This window comes from Fusarium fujikuroi, chromosome FFUJ_chr02, assembly GCF_900079805.1.
Source record: "Fusarium fujikuroi IMI 58289 draft genome, chromosome FFUJ_chr02".
NCBI lineage: Eukaryota > Fungi > Ascomycota > Sordariomycetes > Hypocreales > Nectriaceae > Fusarium > Fusarium fujikuroi.
In genome coordinates this window covers 4,969,097-4,986,192 of record NC_036623.1, presented here as the reverse complement: position 1 = coordinate 4,986,192, position 17,096 = coordinate 4,969,097, and the positions used below count along the sequence as shown (strand labels likewise).

General features: G+C 46.4%; 8 protein-coding genes; 1 reads left to right on the top strand and 7 right to left on the bottom strand.

Moving 5' to 3' along the window:
• Positions 1–60: 60 nt before the first annotated feature.
• Positions 61–1,599, bottom strand: FFUJ_03718 (HNM1-Choline permease; the record flags this gene model as incomplete). The annotated part of the gene is made up of 1 exon (XM_023573078.1): positions 61–1,599. The coding sequence occupies one exon, from the start codon at positions 1,597–1,599 to the stop codon at positions 61–63; it is 1,539 nt and encodes a 512-aa protein (XP_023427092.1).
• Positions 1,600–2,027: 428 nt separating this feature from the next.
• On the bottom strand, positions 2,028–2,471 carry FFUJ_03719 (uncharacterized protein; the record flags this gene model as incomplete). Its single annotated transcript, XM_023573077.1, has 1 exon — positions 2,028–2,471. The coding sequence occupies one exon, from the start codon at positions 2,469–2,471 to the stop codon at positions 2,028–2,030; it is 444 nt and encodes a 147-aa protein (XP_023427091.1).
• Positions 2,472–2,605: 134 nt separating this feature from the next.
• FFUJ_03720 (uncharacterized protein) lies at positions 2,606–3,779 on the bottom strand (the record flags this gene model as incomplete). XM_023573076.1 has 2 exons in its annotated part: positions 2,606–3,122; positions 3,418–3,779. The coding sequence occupies 2 exons, from the start codon at positions 3,777–3,779 to the stop codon at positions 2,606–2,608; spliced, it is 879 nt and encodes a 292-aa protein (XP_023427090.1).
• Positions 3,780–5,757: 1,978 nt separating this feature from the next.
• Positions 5,758–6,703, top strand: FFUJ_03721 (uncharacterized protein; the record flags this gene model as incomplete). XM_023573075.1 has 2 exons in its annotated part: positions 5,758–5,914; positions 5,964–6,703. 2 exons carry the CDS (start codon positions 5,758–5,760, stop codon positions 6,701–6,703), a joined length of 897 nt encoding a protein of 298 aa, XP_023427089.1.
• Positions 6,704–6,830: 127 nt separating this feature from the next.
• Positions 6,831–8,100, bottom strand: FFUJ_03722 (uncharacterized protein; the record flags this gene model as incomplete). XM_023573074.1 has 6 exons in its annotated part: positions 6,831–7,117; positions 7,165–7,329; positions 7,392–7,480; positions 7,536–7,738; positions 7,793–8,020; positions 8,080–8,100. The coding sequence occupies 6 exons, from the start codon at positions 8,098–8,100 to the stop codon at positions 6,831–6,833; spliced, it is 993 nt and encodes a 330-aa protein (XP_023427088.1).
• Positions 8,101–9,012: 912 nt separating this feature from the next.
• FFUJ_03723 (uncharacterized protein) lies at positions 9,013–11,049 on the bottom strand (the record flags this gene model as incomplete). XM_023573072.1 has 4 exons in its annotated part: positions 9,013–10,596; positions 10,651–10,723; positions 10,775–10,958; positions 11,010–11,049. The coding sequence occupies 4 exons, from the start codon at positions 11,047–11,049 to the stop codon at positions 9,013–9,015; spliced, it is 1,881 nt and encodes a 626-aa protein (XP_023427087.1).
• Positions 11,050–12,773: 1,724 nt separating this feature from the next.
• FFUJ_03724 (probable beta-glucosidase) lies at positions 12,774–14,249 on the bottom strand (the record flags this gene model as incomplete). The annotated part of the gene is made up of 1 exon (XM_023573071.1): positions 12,774–14,249. The coding sequence occupies one exon, from the start codon at positions 14,247–14,249 to the stop codon at positions 12,774–12,776; it is 1,476 nt and encodes a 491-aa protein (XP_023427086.1).
• A 687-nt stretch (positions 14,250–14,936) lies between these two features.
• On the bottom strand, positions 14,937–16,796 carry FFUJ_03725 (related to lactose permease; the record flags this gene model as incomplete). XM_023573070.1 has 5 exons in its annotated part: positions 14,937–15,215; positions 15,261–15,652; positions 15,710–16,125; positions 16,181–16,522; positions 16,576–16,796. 5 exons carry the CDS (start codon positions 16,794–16,796, stop codon positions 14,937–14,939), a joined length of 1,650 nt encoding a protein of 549 aa, XP_023427085.1.
• Positions 16,797–17,096: the final 300 nt, after the last annotated feature.

Below are 17,096 nucleotides of genomic sequence, written 5' to 3'. Positions count from 1 at the left end.
ATATGGGTGCACTTATCAGTACCAAAACATTAATCAAATATCATCTACTCCATGCACTCCTCAGGCATTCCAAATCTCCTTTACTTCATAATTCTTCTTGGCATGGAAGAACCAAAAGCACAAAGACAAAAGAGCAATACCGACCAAGACTGGGGAAGCATAATTCATCTGCATAGCTGTGACGGGCGTGTAGTAAGGGAAACAATAGAACACAAGAGCCACCATTGTCCATGATAGCATGACAATATTGGCAACCAGTCCAAGCTTGGGGTACCAGAATGGGCCATGTTGAAAATTGCTGCGTCCTTGCAAAAGGACCAAGACAACAGGGACACTGTAGCTAATGTATTGGAGCAACAGGCCCGTCGAGATCAGAGAGTTGAAGGCAAGATCCGACCCGAGATAGAGGCACCCGAAGAGAGCAGTTCCGGATGCAGACCAGATCAACGACCAGATGGGGGTATGAAAAGGAGCAGGCGCAAGCTTGCTGAGATGGCGATGCAACGGAAAGCCACCTTCGCGGCTGATGGTCCAAGCAAGGCGGGACTGCCATGTCTGGATTGACCAAACCGCGCCAGCCGTTGTGATAAGAACAGGAACCCACAAACCGACGGCGGCCGCTTTGCTGTTGGTGATCATGTAAAATAGAGAAAGAGCTGAGTTATCCGCGGCTCCATCTATGGTTGGTACGTTGATGAGAACCGAGGTCACAACCAAGAGCCCCGATCCAAATCCAACAACGATAGTCCACATCAGAGCTTTGGGGATGTCGGTGCTGGGCGATGGCATTTCTTCAGCCAAGTGTGTAGCAACATCGAGGCACGAAAAACTCCAATTGGCACCATTCATCCCGATGATAAAGGCAATTCCTTTTGGCCAACCTGAAATATTAACCGAGGTTGTGAAATAGTCCTTCGCAGAAGCGTGGCTGTCAGACATGGCAAACAGCGTGATGAAGATAACACCAATCGTCATGCAGCTAAAGAGGAGCATGACCTTGGAGATTCGTGGGAGCGCGTGCTCAAAACTGGCGCAAATGACGGTCAAGATGTTCAACAGCTGAAACCCAACAAATCCCATCCACCGCTTGTACACAAAGTTGGGATTGAGCAGAGAGATGATGGCGCAAAAGCCTGTAGGTACTGATAGACATGCCGATGCACCTGTAGCAACAGCGGCAAGCCAGCTGACAACAGCGATGGTGTATGACAGAAAGCGACGATATCGGGGCGGGGATAAACGATTGACCCATATATACTGTCCACCGGGATGAGGCATGGCCGATGCGAGCTCTGCCAATGTTGTAGCTGTTGCGAGGCCAACTCCCGCCATGACGAGGAACCCCCAGAAAAAGAGAGGTGTTCCACCCATTGGGAGAGTACTTCCAAGGACGAGAAGTAGTCCAACGGCAGTGTTGGTTGTGCCATAGCCAATACCAAGAGCAGATAGTGTCGTGAACGGCTTCAGTGTCTGGACGGTGACACCGCCAGGAGAAATTGATCCGCATTCAACAGCATCTCTGTCTGTCTTGGCTGGCATTTCAGAGACCTCCTTGGTATCTTGTGACTTGAGACTCGGCTGATCGGTGCCGCGGTGCATAATGACTAAAATGATGGTAGTACAGGAGGGCGAGTAAGAATCTGTCTCATGAGACAATTTGATCCGTGGGGAAAGTCATACGAGTTATATAAGCTGACCCGCGTTGTGCAAGATAACGGTTTGGTAGGGGTTTTTGATGACTTATACCAACTCGTCCCCCGCGTTTGACATGATAGGCGAAGCCGATATCTCAATGCGAGTGCGGAGGCGTTGTCATGTGGTACAGGATAAGCTTAAGCCAGATAAGGAATCGCGCTGTGAGGTGAGCCGCTAGGCCAACCGAGGAAGGATTATGCGAGGACGAATCACATTCATCACGCGCTCGTGTTTACGCTCATCACCAGCGCTGATACGGTTTCCGACACTATCATCCTTTCCGAAGTTGACTTCTCAGCCCGTCGGGACTCAGAGATGAATGCGATTGACCATTACCACTGCAACTTCTCAGATCTGCCCCAGTCATAAATGCCACCACGCTCAAGGAAAGATCCCCTGTCCCAGACAACCTGACCCATTGCTTTCTTAACGCCGACCTTCAAGATCGATTCGCTCCTTGTCAACATGCCCTCGCCCTTGTCCAAAAAGCACATATACTCATCCAGGAGCAAGTAGCTGCTCGCCATGGCATTTGTATCTTCTGGAACATAGCACGGAAGATGTTTATGCCGGTCGCAGAAAGTCTTCCATTGTCGGTCGGTCACGAGAAAGGTTCTCGCATCTCGCAGTCGGGTCACGTCTTCATTCTCCCCAGCAACGAGTAGACACTGGAACACTTTCCATCGAAAAGGTGCTAGTCTCTCAATCTCAGCCGACATATCCTCATTCCAATTATGGATGTTGACAACAGTGGGTCGACTTGAACTTGATGCCATAGTCTCTACACCATTCCGCAATGCGGAAGAGCCGGATCACATTGCCTCCATCATCGCCCCGTCCAATCTTCTTGTTCGTCTCGGGATCAAAAAAATCACATGAGGTTGCAAGAATGTCCAGCCATTGGCATTTCTCACGCATCCATTTCTTTGTAATCTTGCTGTCGTTGCTTACAATGCTGATGCTTTCGAGGCCAAGTTCCTCCTTGCCAAACTGGAGTAATTCTGTCAGAAGACGAGGGTAGAGGAATGGTTCGCCACCAGCAATATTGAGCTTTTGCATGCCAGCTTCTCAACAGTCTCAAGCCACGTTTCGCTTCATCGATCGGGAGGACGTAGGATGAGGTATCGGTATGGAAGCAGAATCCGCAGGTGTAGTTCCATTCTCGTGAAGGAAAGTAGTTGACCGAAACAGGAACGTTGGATTCCTTGGTGAAGCTTTTGGACGATTGCGTAGTGACTATATGAGCTGGAGACTCTACCTGTCGAGCAAGAGTATCGAAAGCGTGGTATCTTGATATCTGTGAGTTTCGGACTGCTCTTGACTGAGGAAAATATCCTAATATCTGCAGATTGATGTCAATGGAACGAAAGACGAGAACATCGAGGCTCTGACTGAGTCTCTCTCGCAATGTGAGATCTGGCAAAAGGCTATGGGGGGATAGTAGTAAGAGTCGTGTTAGTCTCTTATTCTGTGTCAAGTTGAGAAACTTGTCTTTATTGAGGCCATATACAAATTGCCGTCTAAAAGCTGGGATTGATTAGGACTCTTTAGTGTATCGACCTGCTATATCTCATTAAGACGCCTATAGGCTTTACCTGGCCATCAATCAACGTCCATTACCATCCATGCCTAAACCTCAGCTCCATTACCCTCAGCTCTTTTCTCCCAATCACCACCCATCTATCACCATCCCTCATTTGTTGGCCTCTTCCCATTGCATACCGCTTGTAATAGTCTGTATGGTTACAATCTTGCAGTTCACACGTTCCACCAGTCCAGTCCGCAGGAGGCATTTTCTCATCGTACATAAACACAGTCATCTCTTCTAGCTCGGGAAACATGTGCTTGGCTAACATCCTGATCGTGTCACCAGCTCCTTGATGATACGTCCAGCTGGCGCTGACAGCGAATTTCTGCAGACCTTGCCCCTCCGGATCACTGGTTCGCAAGCCTTTTAGCAGTCGTGAGATTCTGCCGTAGTCTAGATCACCCAGTACAGCGACGATGTCGACGGCGGGGTTAATGTACAACACGCGATCTGGGTCGTTGATGTCATCGCCAGCATGTTCATAAGGCGCAATCATTGCAAGGGGTAGTTTGACGCGATAATAGTCCAGTGCGACAAATCTCGCCTCAAGATTAACTGACAATAGGGGGGGATTGTAACATCGACTTTGCCATTTTGGCACACCTCCGTGTTGGAAGTTGTCGGCGTAATGTGATCTGCGGGCATGAAGTTCAACGCAGCGGGGAAGAAAAGAGTAGCGCCAGATTCTTAGACGCAATTCAAATGGTAAATTGGGAAATTTGTGAAAGGATAAAGGAAGCGTAGTTGCCAGATGCACTGTTTCCATTGTTGATTTCAGTTTACTGCCGGTCATCGTCGGCGTCTTTAAAAACTGCAATGTTGAGAGACAGAAAAAAAAAAATGACGCAGGTGGAAGAAAGGCGGGGAAGTCATTCATGCATGTAATCTAAGGTATCCTTTTGTTAATATTCAGGCCAGTACAATACATGTAGATAAAAAGGCCAATATTAAAATTTAAATAAGTCCTACTTACAATAGAGATATAGACCAAAGAGCACCAGCCAACTTGGTATGTAAGTGGCGCTGGTCGTCTTCCTGCATCTCAGTTTGCTTAAACGTACTGGTATGGCTTATTATCATCGCGACCCTGGATTAACCAAACCCGAGATCTTCAATTTAGGTCGAAATCTTCCTAAACTGACGCCAAGAGTTTCCAAGTATTATTATCAATTATTAAATACTGAGGGTCTGACTGAGTCGCTTTTACAACGTGACAATACGCAAAAGCTATTGGGGAATAGCAATAAGATGCATGCCAGTCTCTTTATCGCGATATGTCCATAAGGTAGGGAGCATTCTTGGAAAGTAATCAGTATTGCTACTATCCAGTTCTCTGAGATGTGATCAAAGCATCGTCGCATTTAGCCCATGAACCAAGAAAGTAGTCTAGTAGGACCAATAATAACCGCTGGTCATATTTTCAGCGCCTGCTTCTGTTATAAGGAATTAATAAACCTCTCGCAAGTCGATTAAGGTAACTTCTGGTGTCAAAGCTAAATGTCTATATCGAGAACTATTAATATACTGTATAATATCCTAATAGAGATAAATTCGCATTACAGTCGGTTGGTATGAGCTATCAGCTATATAGTCTGTCAACACAGCGCCCAGAAACACAAGTCTGGGAGTAGTGTACGTCTCCATCTTGGTGAAAGTATATATATAAATAGGAACCATCCTTTCCGCCTCCAGGAATACAGTCAAGGTATCTATTCTTGCCTTCTGTACATTCTATATAAACCGCAAAATATTGCAATTACATTTATTCCTTATCTAAAAAGTCGAATCCGTAGCTACTACATTGAGTATAACTTAGGACATAGAGCTTTTCGCCTTTGGGAAAGATGGTGTAAAAACTGAGATGTATTGGGTTCCAGACCAAAAAGAGCACCAGCCGACTTGGGATCACATCGTCAATATCATAGCCATCCCCATGGGTATTGTTGTCTATAGACAGGAAAGTACTCACTTCAGGAACACTTAGCAGCAGTTAAATGGGATCCGCAGTGGATAAGCGGTCTGGGAGGCTGTGTTCATTTTTGCCCCACTACTGTTCCAATAGATTGGTTTTAGTTGGCGATCAATCATTACTTTAACCTCAGCTGGACGCCAATTCAACAAGGATGCTATGATGCTCAACTTCTTAGTGCTTACTGCAACCCAAGCGCTGACTTGGTTGCTTAGCTTGTCAACACGGCCCCATAGATCAACCAAACCAACCAGTGGAATGTTGATCTCAAACGTATGCGAAGTAGATCTCTTTCCAGTTTCCACAGTAGCGCCGGTACCATGGTTACCAAATTAATAGTCTCAGCTGAAAACCCGAGACATTGTAATCTTTTGAGGCCTGCATGGCGCCCTCAGTTACCACTACTGCCAATGATTTAAATGCCATCTCCCCCCTCATGACTTGATCCAATATCTAAACTTTTCTGCTTCTCGCCAGCTCAGTTATCTTCATCAATAGGCCAACCATGAGATCCTATTTACTTGCTCTCTCTTTTCTCGCCAGCAGCTGTTTGGCTGTGACGCCCGACGCGGTTTATGGAGGTGGCTTTGATCACAATAAGAATGACACTGTTAAGCTGCTTATTGCCAACGGAGGTGCTGGCCAGAGCGGGTTGATCAAGGGTAAGCTCTCTCCCCCAATAATTTCAACCATGCTAAAGCGAATGGCCAGAGCTTGCGAATGCATATATCAAAAAGCGCGTTGCAGACGGAGAGAAGCCATTCCAGGTGGGATGGATCAAAAGCGACACCTTTTACAGCATTCAATATCTCAAGACGGGCGAGGCTGACATCGGCATTACATACAACCCAGCTGCGGAAGAGATCGCCATCAAACAAGGCATTGCCAAAAGTCCAAGCTACTACGCTTTCCGAGACCACTTTCTTCTGGTCGGACCCAAAGAGAATCCCGCAAATATCTCCAAAAGCGATGACATAATGACCACGTTCGCAAATCTCCACGAAGCAGCTGAAGGCCCTGCTACTGAGCCTCCTGTTCGGTTCCTGAGCCGCTATGACAAGTCGGCTACCAACATCAAAGAGACTCTGCTATGGGCCGGCATAGGACAAGTCCCTTGGGCGACTGCCTACTCAACATGGTATCACCAATACATTGCTTTCCCGATCCAAGCTCTCACAGCTGCGATCATCCTCCAAGAGTACACCATTACCGACCGTGGCACCATCTTGTCCCTTGACGCAGACCTCAGGAATCAGACTGTTGTTTACAAAGCGGGCACTGATAAGGCGGACGACCCATTGCTGAATCCCGCTCATGCGTTGATTGGTGAAAAGGCACCTAATGGTAAAGAGGCAGCCGTGTTTATCAAGTGGCTTGTTAGCGACAAGGGACAGAACGTAATTGCAGGGTTTAAGAAGGATGGGCAGGTGCTGTATTCCAAAGCACCGTGAGGAAAAGACTCGGACGGAAACGGCGTGCTTGAATGTCGCTTCTATTGTGCACGAGATTGATAGCAAAGGCACTTCATAGTATATAATATTATCGTTTGCTTCTATTGCCTACATGTCTGAAGTGATACTACAGCAGGTTTCCCACATCCTGCAGTTCTCCAGGCAAATGAGATTTTTGGGGATGACTAGGCAGCTCGATCTCATCGTCCATGACACCCCATTCCGCATAAGCCTGCGATGCAGTCCTCGATTTCGACGCCGTCATGTTCGAAGAGTGGCCTGAGCTTGACTGGTTCGAATTGAACCCTTGACTCGTCGTGTTGGTAGATGATCTCGATCGCATGATCAATTTCTTCAGGCCAGGGAGGCAGACAACAATAACTGCAGTCGCCATTTCGGCCATGCAGAGGGCATCTGTGACACAATTAGTATCTATCAAAATCACTCAAGCGTGTACCTACTGCCAGATGGGTAATCGAGCTGATAATCCGCTGCGTTGCTGATGATGAAGCGGGCAAGGCTAGCTGACATGGTAATTGCACCAAGGGAAAAGACGCCGACAAGACCAAGTTTCTGCTCAGTGCGCAAGGTCAGATGTTTGAGAATGAAGAATGGGAAACAGAACACTGGGCCCTTGTTAGTCTACTCTTGTCTTCTGGGAAAGTCTTGACCAGAAACATGAACGTACAGATCAGATCCGTCGAGAAGTTCAGACACCATTGAGTGAGAAAATTGGGCACGGAGTTCCAGGCGGAGTTCAGTTGGTTCTCAACAGACCTGAGGTTGTTAACCAGAAACTTCAACACAATCAACTGGATTTTGTCAGACTTACCAATTGTCTGATATAGGTCTCGCTATGAGAGTGTTGAGTAGAATAGATGTTGTCATACAAGAAACCAGGTACGCCGTTATTGCATATAGGGCGATTCTCAAAGATTGGAACACATCCGGTATAAGATACCAATAGAAGGCGAGGATAGAGAGTTTCGGCCAGTAGATTCCTGTGTCAAAGAAGTATTCGGCTACCCAGACTATCTAGAATCAAGAATGAGTGAGCTTACAACGTCGAGAGCTTTCAAGGTCACTAACCTTCTGATATTCGACACTGGGGATAAGACCATCTGGGCCATCTGGAGAATGACGGACCAAAATGAGCATAGAGAGTGTCGATGTTGTGAACCATCCCAAAGCGAAGATCCAGCCCATACATGCAAAGTATTCAGAAAGAGAGAGCTTCTTTCTCTCATAGTAAAGCCTGGTCCAGCAGCGAAGGATAACTGTAAAGAGTGATAATCCCAGCAACACTGCTTGGATGGCCTGTCGCGATGTCAGTATAACGTAGTCGGCTACCAGATAGATGGGGACATTGAACACACTATTCCGACTGATATAAGCATTGTGCTTCTTCGCTGAAGCCAGTCGCGTTCAAGGGTCATTCATTCTCGTGCTTCTAAGGGTTGGATCAAAGCAAGATGGGGGCATGAGGGCTGGCACGGAAATAATATCACATCTACGCGTCAACGCTTGTGTGGCGTTCATAACTGTGTCCAGAAGATTTGATGCCAAATGCAAACACATTCCAAGCGCAAGCGGAGGTCACTAGTAAGATAAGGCAGAGTTCGGTACCGAACATGACGTTGGAGCCTCGAAAGACTCTTCAAGAAACTAAACTTTGCGCGAGGTTATGGCTGGACCTGGCAAGGAAATGGAAATACGAAACAGAGTATCTCATATTGAAGCACCTCTAAAACTGCAAGATATTTCTGAGAAATTCAAGATAAATCGTTACACCGAGGTGTCGTTGCTTTGGAATGGTCTAACTAGATGCAGCTGGCAGAGGCGAGCGTAATAGGAATCACGGCTGGTGATCAACATTAAATTACAGTGGCGTAGCGCCATCGTTCCTCACTCTCGGTGTCCGTCGCTATTTTACCTACCCTGCAGATGGGTATGTAAAATGGTTGTATATTCAAGGTATCACCGCCAAATAGGTGCCTTTCAATACGGATAGACAATTTGCATCCTGAACGTAATTCGTGCGGCTTAACAACATCAATAAAGAGTGATGAAATGAACGGCTTAACGAGCGGTCAGGTAAAAACACCGACTGCGCACAGCACAATCTTATCCATTGCAGTTTCTACTCACTCCGTCCTCTACCAACATGTTTCTTCCAAGCCAATGTCTCTCCGCCGAGTCCCCTCTTGCTGCTTTGGGCTGTGTTTCGCCGATCGATAATGAACAGCCACTTGAACTTCGACTTTCGATATCGAATACTGACTCGACCATCGACCCCCTGATTGATGAACCTACACAGTGTACTGTAAAATATAACCTGTGTTGCGAAGCTGGTAGAGTGAGTCCCCTGCCGTGATGTAGGTGGAGGAAGTGTTTCCATCCAGTAGCTTCCAACCAGTGATGGGCGTGCCGGTATATTGCCAGATGTTTCCGGTGTTATGAATCTGATACAACCCTCCAGCCCCGACTGCGATCTGCTTTGTCCGAAAGTTGTTATCTAGTTGCCTCCAGCCGGTTATCGGAACGCCAGTATATTGCCAAATACTTCCAGAGTTATCAAGCTCATAGAGATCAGCATTTCGTGCCACAATATCCACGGTGTCTGAGTCGGCTCTCAGCTTATCCCATCCAGTTAGGGGCACTCCATTGTACTTCCAGATAAGGCCGCCATTGTCGAGTCGGTAGAGATTTCCCCCGGAAGCGGCAATCTTTTTGGTATCCATACTGTTGCCCAACTGTTGCCATCCAGTTATAGGAGTGCCTGTGTACTTATAGATGAAACCTGATTTATGGAGTTGGTACAGGTCGTTACCGTTGGCTACGATATCGAGAGCGGCAGCGTTGTTGTCTATCAACTGCCAACCCGTGACTGGAGTGCCGGTGTACTTGAAAATCTCCCCAGTATTGCGAAGCTGGTATAGATTACCCTTTGAGGCGGCAATCTTGGTGGTTGAAGCCTTGTTGTCCAATAGTCGCCAACCAGTGATGGGGGTACCTGTGTAGGTCCAGATAAAACCAGATGTATGGAGCTCGTAGAGATTGAGGCCGTCAACAACAATTTTGGCGGCCGCAGCATTGTTGTCCAGCAGCTTCCAACTCGGAGTAGTCGTGGACGTACTCGAGCCTGGAGTTGTGGCAGCTTTGCTCATAGATGTACTCAAACTTGGAGTTATGCCTGGTGTCTCCATAGACGTACTAAAAGATGAATTTGGAGAAGGTATAATCGAACGTATACTCGAACTTGTAGTTGTAGCATCTTCCGTCGTGGTATTGGGTTCTACTGTGCCCCAGATTGTGATTTCGCCAACATAAGTACTAATAGATCCTTCTTGCGTAAAAGTAGACGTGACGGTTCGCAGGGACGTGGCAGTTCGAATGACCGTAGTGGTGACTCCATTGGTGACAAAAATAGTGCTAAGGCGAGTCCAAGGGACAGTATTGACCTTCGTAATAGGGATAGTATCAGTTTTAACTGTGGAAGAGACAGAAGTCTGTATTACAGTAACAGTATTAAAGTTTGTAATAAACACAGTAACCGGCTTGGTAATAGTACTGGTTGTATGCTGAGTTCTGGTTGCTGTTTGAGTTCCTGTCGCTATCAAAGTGGTCAACACTGTTGAAGTAACAGTCTGACGTGTAGTAGCAAGAGTAGTCTTCTTCTTGTTGACTGTCACCACCTTAGTTGTCGTCATCGTAGTTTCGATAGTTGTAGGGTTATCAAAAACGGTCAAGGTCTGACGAGCAGCAGGTCGGGTGATTAAGCAAGAACAGGCACTACTGACGACACTAGGCGTTTTATTTGGCAGATAGCTTGGGACTGGTGTAGTCTTGGCAGCACGCTCCTGGAATCCCCGCTTGACAGGCTGGGAGTTATCCTTAAGAAAAGTTAACGTTTTCTGGCTGTCTCTGTATTAAGAGGGTTTACTAACCTCTTCTGCAGAATCACAGGACATATCATAATTTATAGCTACCAGGTCCGAGTCGGGGTCAACTGCATCTAATCTAAAATTATTTAGTTATAACTGTAACAATTGTTAAAACAAATGTGCTTACACTGGCTCGTTATAGCAGTAACAAGCATGAGAAGTAAAGCCGAAACTATAAACAGGAATGTTTTCCTGCTGGGCTAAGCAGAAGCTCTTGCAGGTAGAGAAGCTAGCATCGGGAAATTGATTTAGTTGGAAAAGCATATATTCAGAGGATTTCGCGTAGCCTTTGATTCTACAGTAAACCGTGTCTGAAATGTAAATCAGCTATCAGATGAATCACTATGAGTGGAAGAACATACTTGGGGCCAAGGTCATGACTGGAGCGGACGCCCTTTTCATGGTCAATTACAAGATCGGATAAACTCAATGCGGCATAAACTCACGTAGTGCTAGACAAGTAATTATTAGCTTCAAACAGCAATGTGTATTGGATGTACTTACGTGACCCAAACGGTAGTTGTGCCAGTAACAACATTGGTAAGGGAATCGGTCACAAGCTTTGTTACCGTAGTGTTAATATTTATTGTTGCAGTTGTTGTAGCTGCTATAGTAACTGTCTTGCTGCTATGAGATGTAACTATTATGGGCGTTATTTTTGTTACTGTATTCGTGACGTGCTTTGTTGCCTGGGCTGTAAATGTCTTAACTTGAGTATCAGTAACAAGGGCAGTTTTGGTTAGTGTGATTAAAGTTGACCCTTTTTTTGTTGAGGTGGTGAAGATGCTGATAGAGATTGTGGCCAAAATGGTAGTGAAAACAGTTGCAGTAGCTGTTGATAATGCCGTCTGAGTGGAAGTGATTGTTGTAGCAGGAGTTACAGTGGTAGTTGTTGTTTTTCGAATGTAGGTTGAGCAAAATGCAGATCCAGCAACTGCATTACTCTGAAAAGCTTTATTATCTGGATCTGAAGCTTTGCAAAATAGCCCTACAGAGAAAGTCCAAGGTCAGCTAAGTTATATTAATCTAAATGTGTGTATATACCTGCTCTTGGTTCTAGATAGCCTCCTTTTCCAAGCATATCAATAGCTGGAAAGGCACATACTGATGTAATAAAGAGCAGTTTTAAGACTCTCTTTAATAAGTCCATTGTAAGAAATATAAAATATAAAGTAAATGTTAAATAAAATCGAACACAATATAGAGTAGAGTTTACTTTAAGAAAGAGTCTATATATATTTAGCTAGAATGCTATGTACAGTACCTTATGGAATGTTAAAGTAATACTTACTGAAATTGAAGAGCCTAGAACTATTTCTATTTAGTCTAATATTAACTTAAAGCGATTAAAAAGACCTTATATTCTGAAATCGGCTTTAACTACCAAACCAGGCTAACAGAATTAAGAGTCTAGATCTTGATGTTATCAAAACTAAGAGTCTAGCACCTTTTACTCCCTATATCGTTGTCTTATTACTGGGTAGTAAAGTTCCTTATTTATTACTTGTGTAATACTTAAAGAGACTAGCTGCTGAGCGAGATAGGGGATTACTGCTAAATCTGTTAGTAAAATTCCCAAAGTAGTTTCTATGCCGTTCTGCTCAAGCCCGATCGGCGAGTCCGGCCGGTTTCACCAAAACAGAGAAAGACTATAGTTCTGGCAAAACCTTTAGGTATGGCCTCATCTGCTGGCGCCACAAGGAGGACAGTGTTGATGCGTCTTGACCGTGTCGTGCGTTTTGCCAGTTGGCCAGCCAGTATGACAAGGAACCAATTTCCTCCAATACTATCGTAAGCATGACCATGTCTCCAGATCCTGCTGTTTGCCTGCGCGGCTTAATTCATGATATGCGACTTTTGGCTAAGAGATTATGTTATTATAGAAGACTTGGCCGCCCAGTCGTAAAAATATGGGTCGGCGGCGGCCCATTTGTGGCTGAAGGCTTGCAAGGGAGGCATTTACTCTTTGCGTTACAGTCTTCCACATTCCAGCCACCTGGAATGCAGGCAGTGCTTCGAGACCCTTTTAGCATACAGTTGAGAAGAATAGCTCGCGGGCTTGATTTGGAATCAGGCCACCTGCTACGATCAGGTTATACACTAAAAAGCTTGAAAGGGTTACTATCTCAATCCGTGCTAATGAGATGATTGAAAAACGCCCCAAGGAAGTATCCAGACCTCTTAGCATACCGCGTCTTATGTTCGGACCCAAAATCAATCCACGTTGCCCCAAAACGATCCGAGAAACCAGCAGCCCACTCCCAATTATCCGTGAATGTCCATCCAAAGTACGACTTAATCACAACACCTTCCTGTGATGCCTTGGCGACTTCTGTGAGGTAGCTTTTGTAAAAGTCAACCCTGAAGGGGTCTTCCAAGACATCATCAGGGCCGTTTGGCTTCCAGTCGTGCTCACCCTGCGCCGTAGTACCATTCTCAGTGATGTAGATTGGTATGCCATAGCGGTTCCAGATCCAGCGGAGCAGCTTAGCCCAGCCCCAGGGAGTGGTCCGTAGCCAGTATGTGTCGCTCATAGGTCCTCTCCATTCACCTTTCTTGTTTTCATCAAGCTTCTCGACGTTGCCCAGATGATCAGTAATATCAGCTGGTCCGTCACGATGACGTACATAGAAGGCCGAGTATGAGTTCATGCCGTAAAACTCTGAACTTCCCAGAACAAGCTTGCTTTCTTCAGGTGTGAACCTTGGGAGACGGTCACCCAGCTGTGCACGCATAGACTCTGGATAATCTCCCGTCTTATATAAAGGGTCGCCAAACCAGGCGATTTCGAATTCTCTTGCTCGTTCCGCTGCTTCTTGGTCTAATGGATCATCGACATCCCATGGTTCAGACCAATTGCCATGAAGGGTAATCATGATGGTGCCTTTTTGCTTGGGTTTGAACTCGCGCTTATACATATCGGCAACGTACGCATGCGACACAAGTTCCGTGTGACTAACAATGAAGGGTTCCGTGCTGCTGTCCCCTTCTTCATTGCGGTCACGGAAACTAGACCGAGCAGGAGCATGAACTCCGGCGGCATAACCAGCGAGGGAATAGACGCCAGGCTCATTGTATGTGATCCAGTTCTTGACGCGGTCGCCGAAGTGCTCAAAACATACCCGGGCATAACGAACAAAATCAGTAGTGTATGCATCCTTGTTTAACATTCCCCCGTAACGATCTTCCAAAGCCTGAGGGATGTCCCAGTGGAAGAGAGTGACGAATGGAGTAATGTTATTTGCAAGAAGCTCATCGATCAAACGATTGTAGTATGATATACCCTCCTCATTGACAGGGTCATCCTTTCCGCCCAAAGGGATGATTCGTGACCATGAGAGTGAGAAGCGATAACCTGTGACTTTGTACTTGCGAAGCCACTCAACATCAGTCTTGTAAAGATCATAAGACTTGACCGCATCGTCACCGGTACTGCCATCTTTGACTTTGCCTGGAGTATGGGCAAAGGTATCCCATATTGAAACGCCTTTACCGTCCTTATCCCACGCGCCTTCAACTTGGGCTGCTGCTGTGGCAAACCCCCAAGTAAAGTCACGAGGTAAGGCACCTCTAATGGACTCGTCAAATTGCTGTGAACCCATGCCCAGTGATAGTGTTGCCGCTGATGAAGAAGAGGAAGAATCGAGATTGGTGAGCTACATTGAAGGTTACTCACAGGCAGCTAATAGTAACTCCATTCACAAATTGAAGGGCTGGTACAAGCGAACATTGGCCACTCATAATTAACAGTCATTTGCACTGGGAGGGGAAGCTGTATAATTGAGGCGAAGGGGCCATTTACCCACGAATCACAATGATTGAGTCGCGCATGCTGAGAGTCTACGATGAGTCATTTGCTGGAGGAGCTTGATCCAAGTCACTGAAATCATGCAAGCTCGGGTTGTGGGAGCGATCTACAACAGCATCCGTTGCCGCGTGCCATTTTCCCTGCTTCCATCGTCTATCGCGTGCAAAAGCCAAGTGTTGTTTCTACCCGGCCCGCCTACCCATTCTGCCATTTATCCACTGTGCAGATCACCCGCTAGCTCTGCATACTGAACCACAGCTGGAAAGGGAAGGAGGACATTTGGAATGCATGCTACTGCATGTGATCTGCATTGAAGGGGATAATCGTCTTTTATAGTGGCGTATACGCGTATCATCTACCAGTTACTCGGAAAGTGGTGAGGCGCTAATTGCTGACTATTGCGACATGTCAAGCCAGGTATTGAAACTGGGCGAATTTCCTTGACTGACACATGCGGCCATCTGTCTCAAGCAGATTATGATCAAGCTATCGTGGGAATGTTACGGGCCCGCCTCTTTTCCTCCTTGATTGAAGCCCACTTAGCGTCTGCAATCTTGACACTCAGCTTGGTGGGGTTAGTATTCTTGGTTTCAAAAATGTGGTCAATCTCCTCGAGATTGAGCTTTCCAGTCTCTGGGAAGATGAAGTAAGCCACGATAAGCTGGATGAGGTTGTAGGCAATGTAGACGGCCCAAATTTTGTATCCGACCTTGGAGATACCCACTGAGATCCCGTAGTTGTGGACAACGCCAGCAGCACCCTTCCAATGTCAGTCTTTGGAACAGAACTCTTGCAATGGACATACCTGGAACATCGTGTACAGTGCCATTCCTTTTGCCCTCAAAGGCAGCGACAACAGTTCAACCGGGTACAGGTTATGCATCGTCGCTATAAAAGACGCGCTGCAGACTTGGAAACAATAAATCCAGACGACAGTGAGATAAGACAAGTATCTGTCTCCTTGGACATTGACACGCCAACTTGTAATTGTGACCGCGGTCTGTGCAATAATAATGCATATCAAGCCCACAAAAATCAGAGTTCGTCGTCGGAAATATTCGATAATGTATGCACCAAAGAGAGTAAACACAAAGTAAGTGGCAGTCAGACCCAATGTGATGCCCAAGACATCGAGCTTCTTGGTAATGCCGATTGTTTGTAGCGCTGGATCCATGTAGAGACCAATGATGCCGCCGCCTGAGAAGAGTCAGACTCAGGAAAAAGTATAACAATGAGTTGGCGATGGAAGCTTACCATTCCACTGTTGGAAGATCGAATAGAGGAGAAGTACAAAGGTTCGGAAGCCGACAGCCTTGGTAAAGAAGACCCGGAAGTCCCATACAGCCCGGAATCCAACCGCAGAAGTCTCAATGGACTCATCAATCTGAGCTATCATGGTCTCGACAAATGGGTGGTTAGGGTCTTCAGAGGAAGTAAAGTACTTGGAGATCATAGTGCGAGCCTTTTCTCTCTGGCCTTTCATGATCATGTATCGTGGCGACTCGGGGCAGAACCAGTAGATAGTGACGCACACAAAGAAAGGAAATATGGCCTGGATAAGAAACGCCACTCTCCAGCTCCAGTTACTTTCCCAGTGAGTAAACCCCATCATGATGCCGACAATGGCAAGAGAACCAACTTGGAAGAAGGCACCAAAGATTCCAACAATACTGGCCAACTTGTTATTCAGCAGTTCATAGGATGACACAAGAGAGAGGGACTCACTGTCCACGGATATGAGGAGGTGCAACCTCTGCGATGTACTGCGAGCTCGTGCAAAGCGCGGTACCAAAACCGAGGACAAAGCGACCAAACATAAAGACCTTGACATTTGGAGCGAAGCATTGGATGAGAGAAGCAACAATGGTGAGAAAACATCCGAGAAAGTTGACGCTGCGACGACCAATCTTATCCGCGACACTGAGAAACGGAGCGCCACAGAAATTGCCAATGGTCATAAGAGCGTTGATGATACCGAGTGTCGAGCCGCTGTTTTCGAAACCGAAGTAGTCATGCCAGTAGAGGTTGGAGTTGATGCTGCTAATGACACCCCAATCGATACCATATCTACAAAGCGTCAGCTCGACAGGATCAAGGATGTAATGAGTCAACGGCATTACGCGGCTTGGTTAAATCCCATGGTCACCATGATGAGAAAGATGCGAAAGCCAGCTTTGGACTTCAGAGACAGAGCCTCCCGGGACTTGGTGATCAAGTGGTCTTCGGTGATTCGGGCTGTGACGATCTCTTCAACAGCGACGCCTGACTTATTTGCATCAGCTTGGACATCTTGGTAGATGTTGTGGCGCTCGAAAGAGGCTCTTCGTGCCTGGATAGGCATATTGATATCCTGTGGATCGTGGTGATCTCTAACAAGTCAAAAAGACAGCAATATTAAAATGATGTACTTTGCTGTTGGATCTTAGATCGTCTTTATATAATTTCTAGAGAATGCCTTCTATGCCGCCATTGTCTCGACTTAGTTAGTGCACTTCTTCCCAGTCAAGTGCCGCACGAAAGAACAATCGACAAAGTGAGTGAGTGTAGAACCCATCCTACGAAGGTTGAATCACACCACTTCTCGACTATCCTTCCTCTCTTTGGTGGGTTCTGATCACAGCCCAATGCTGCATGTACGTGA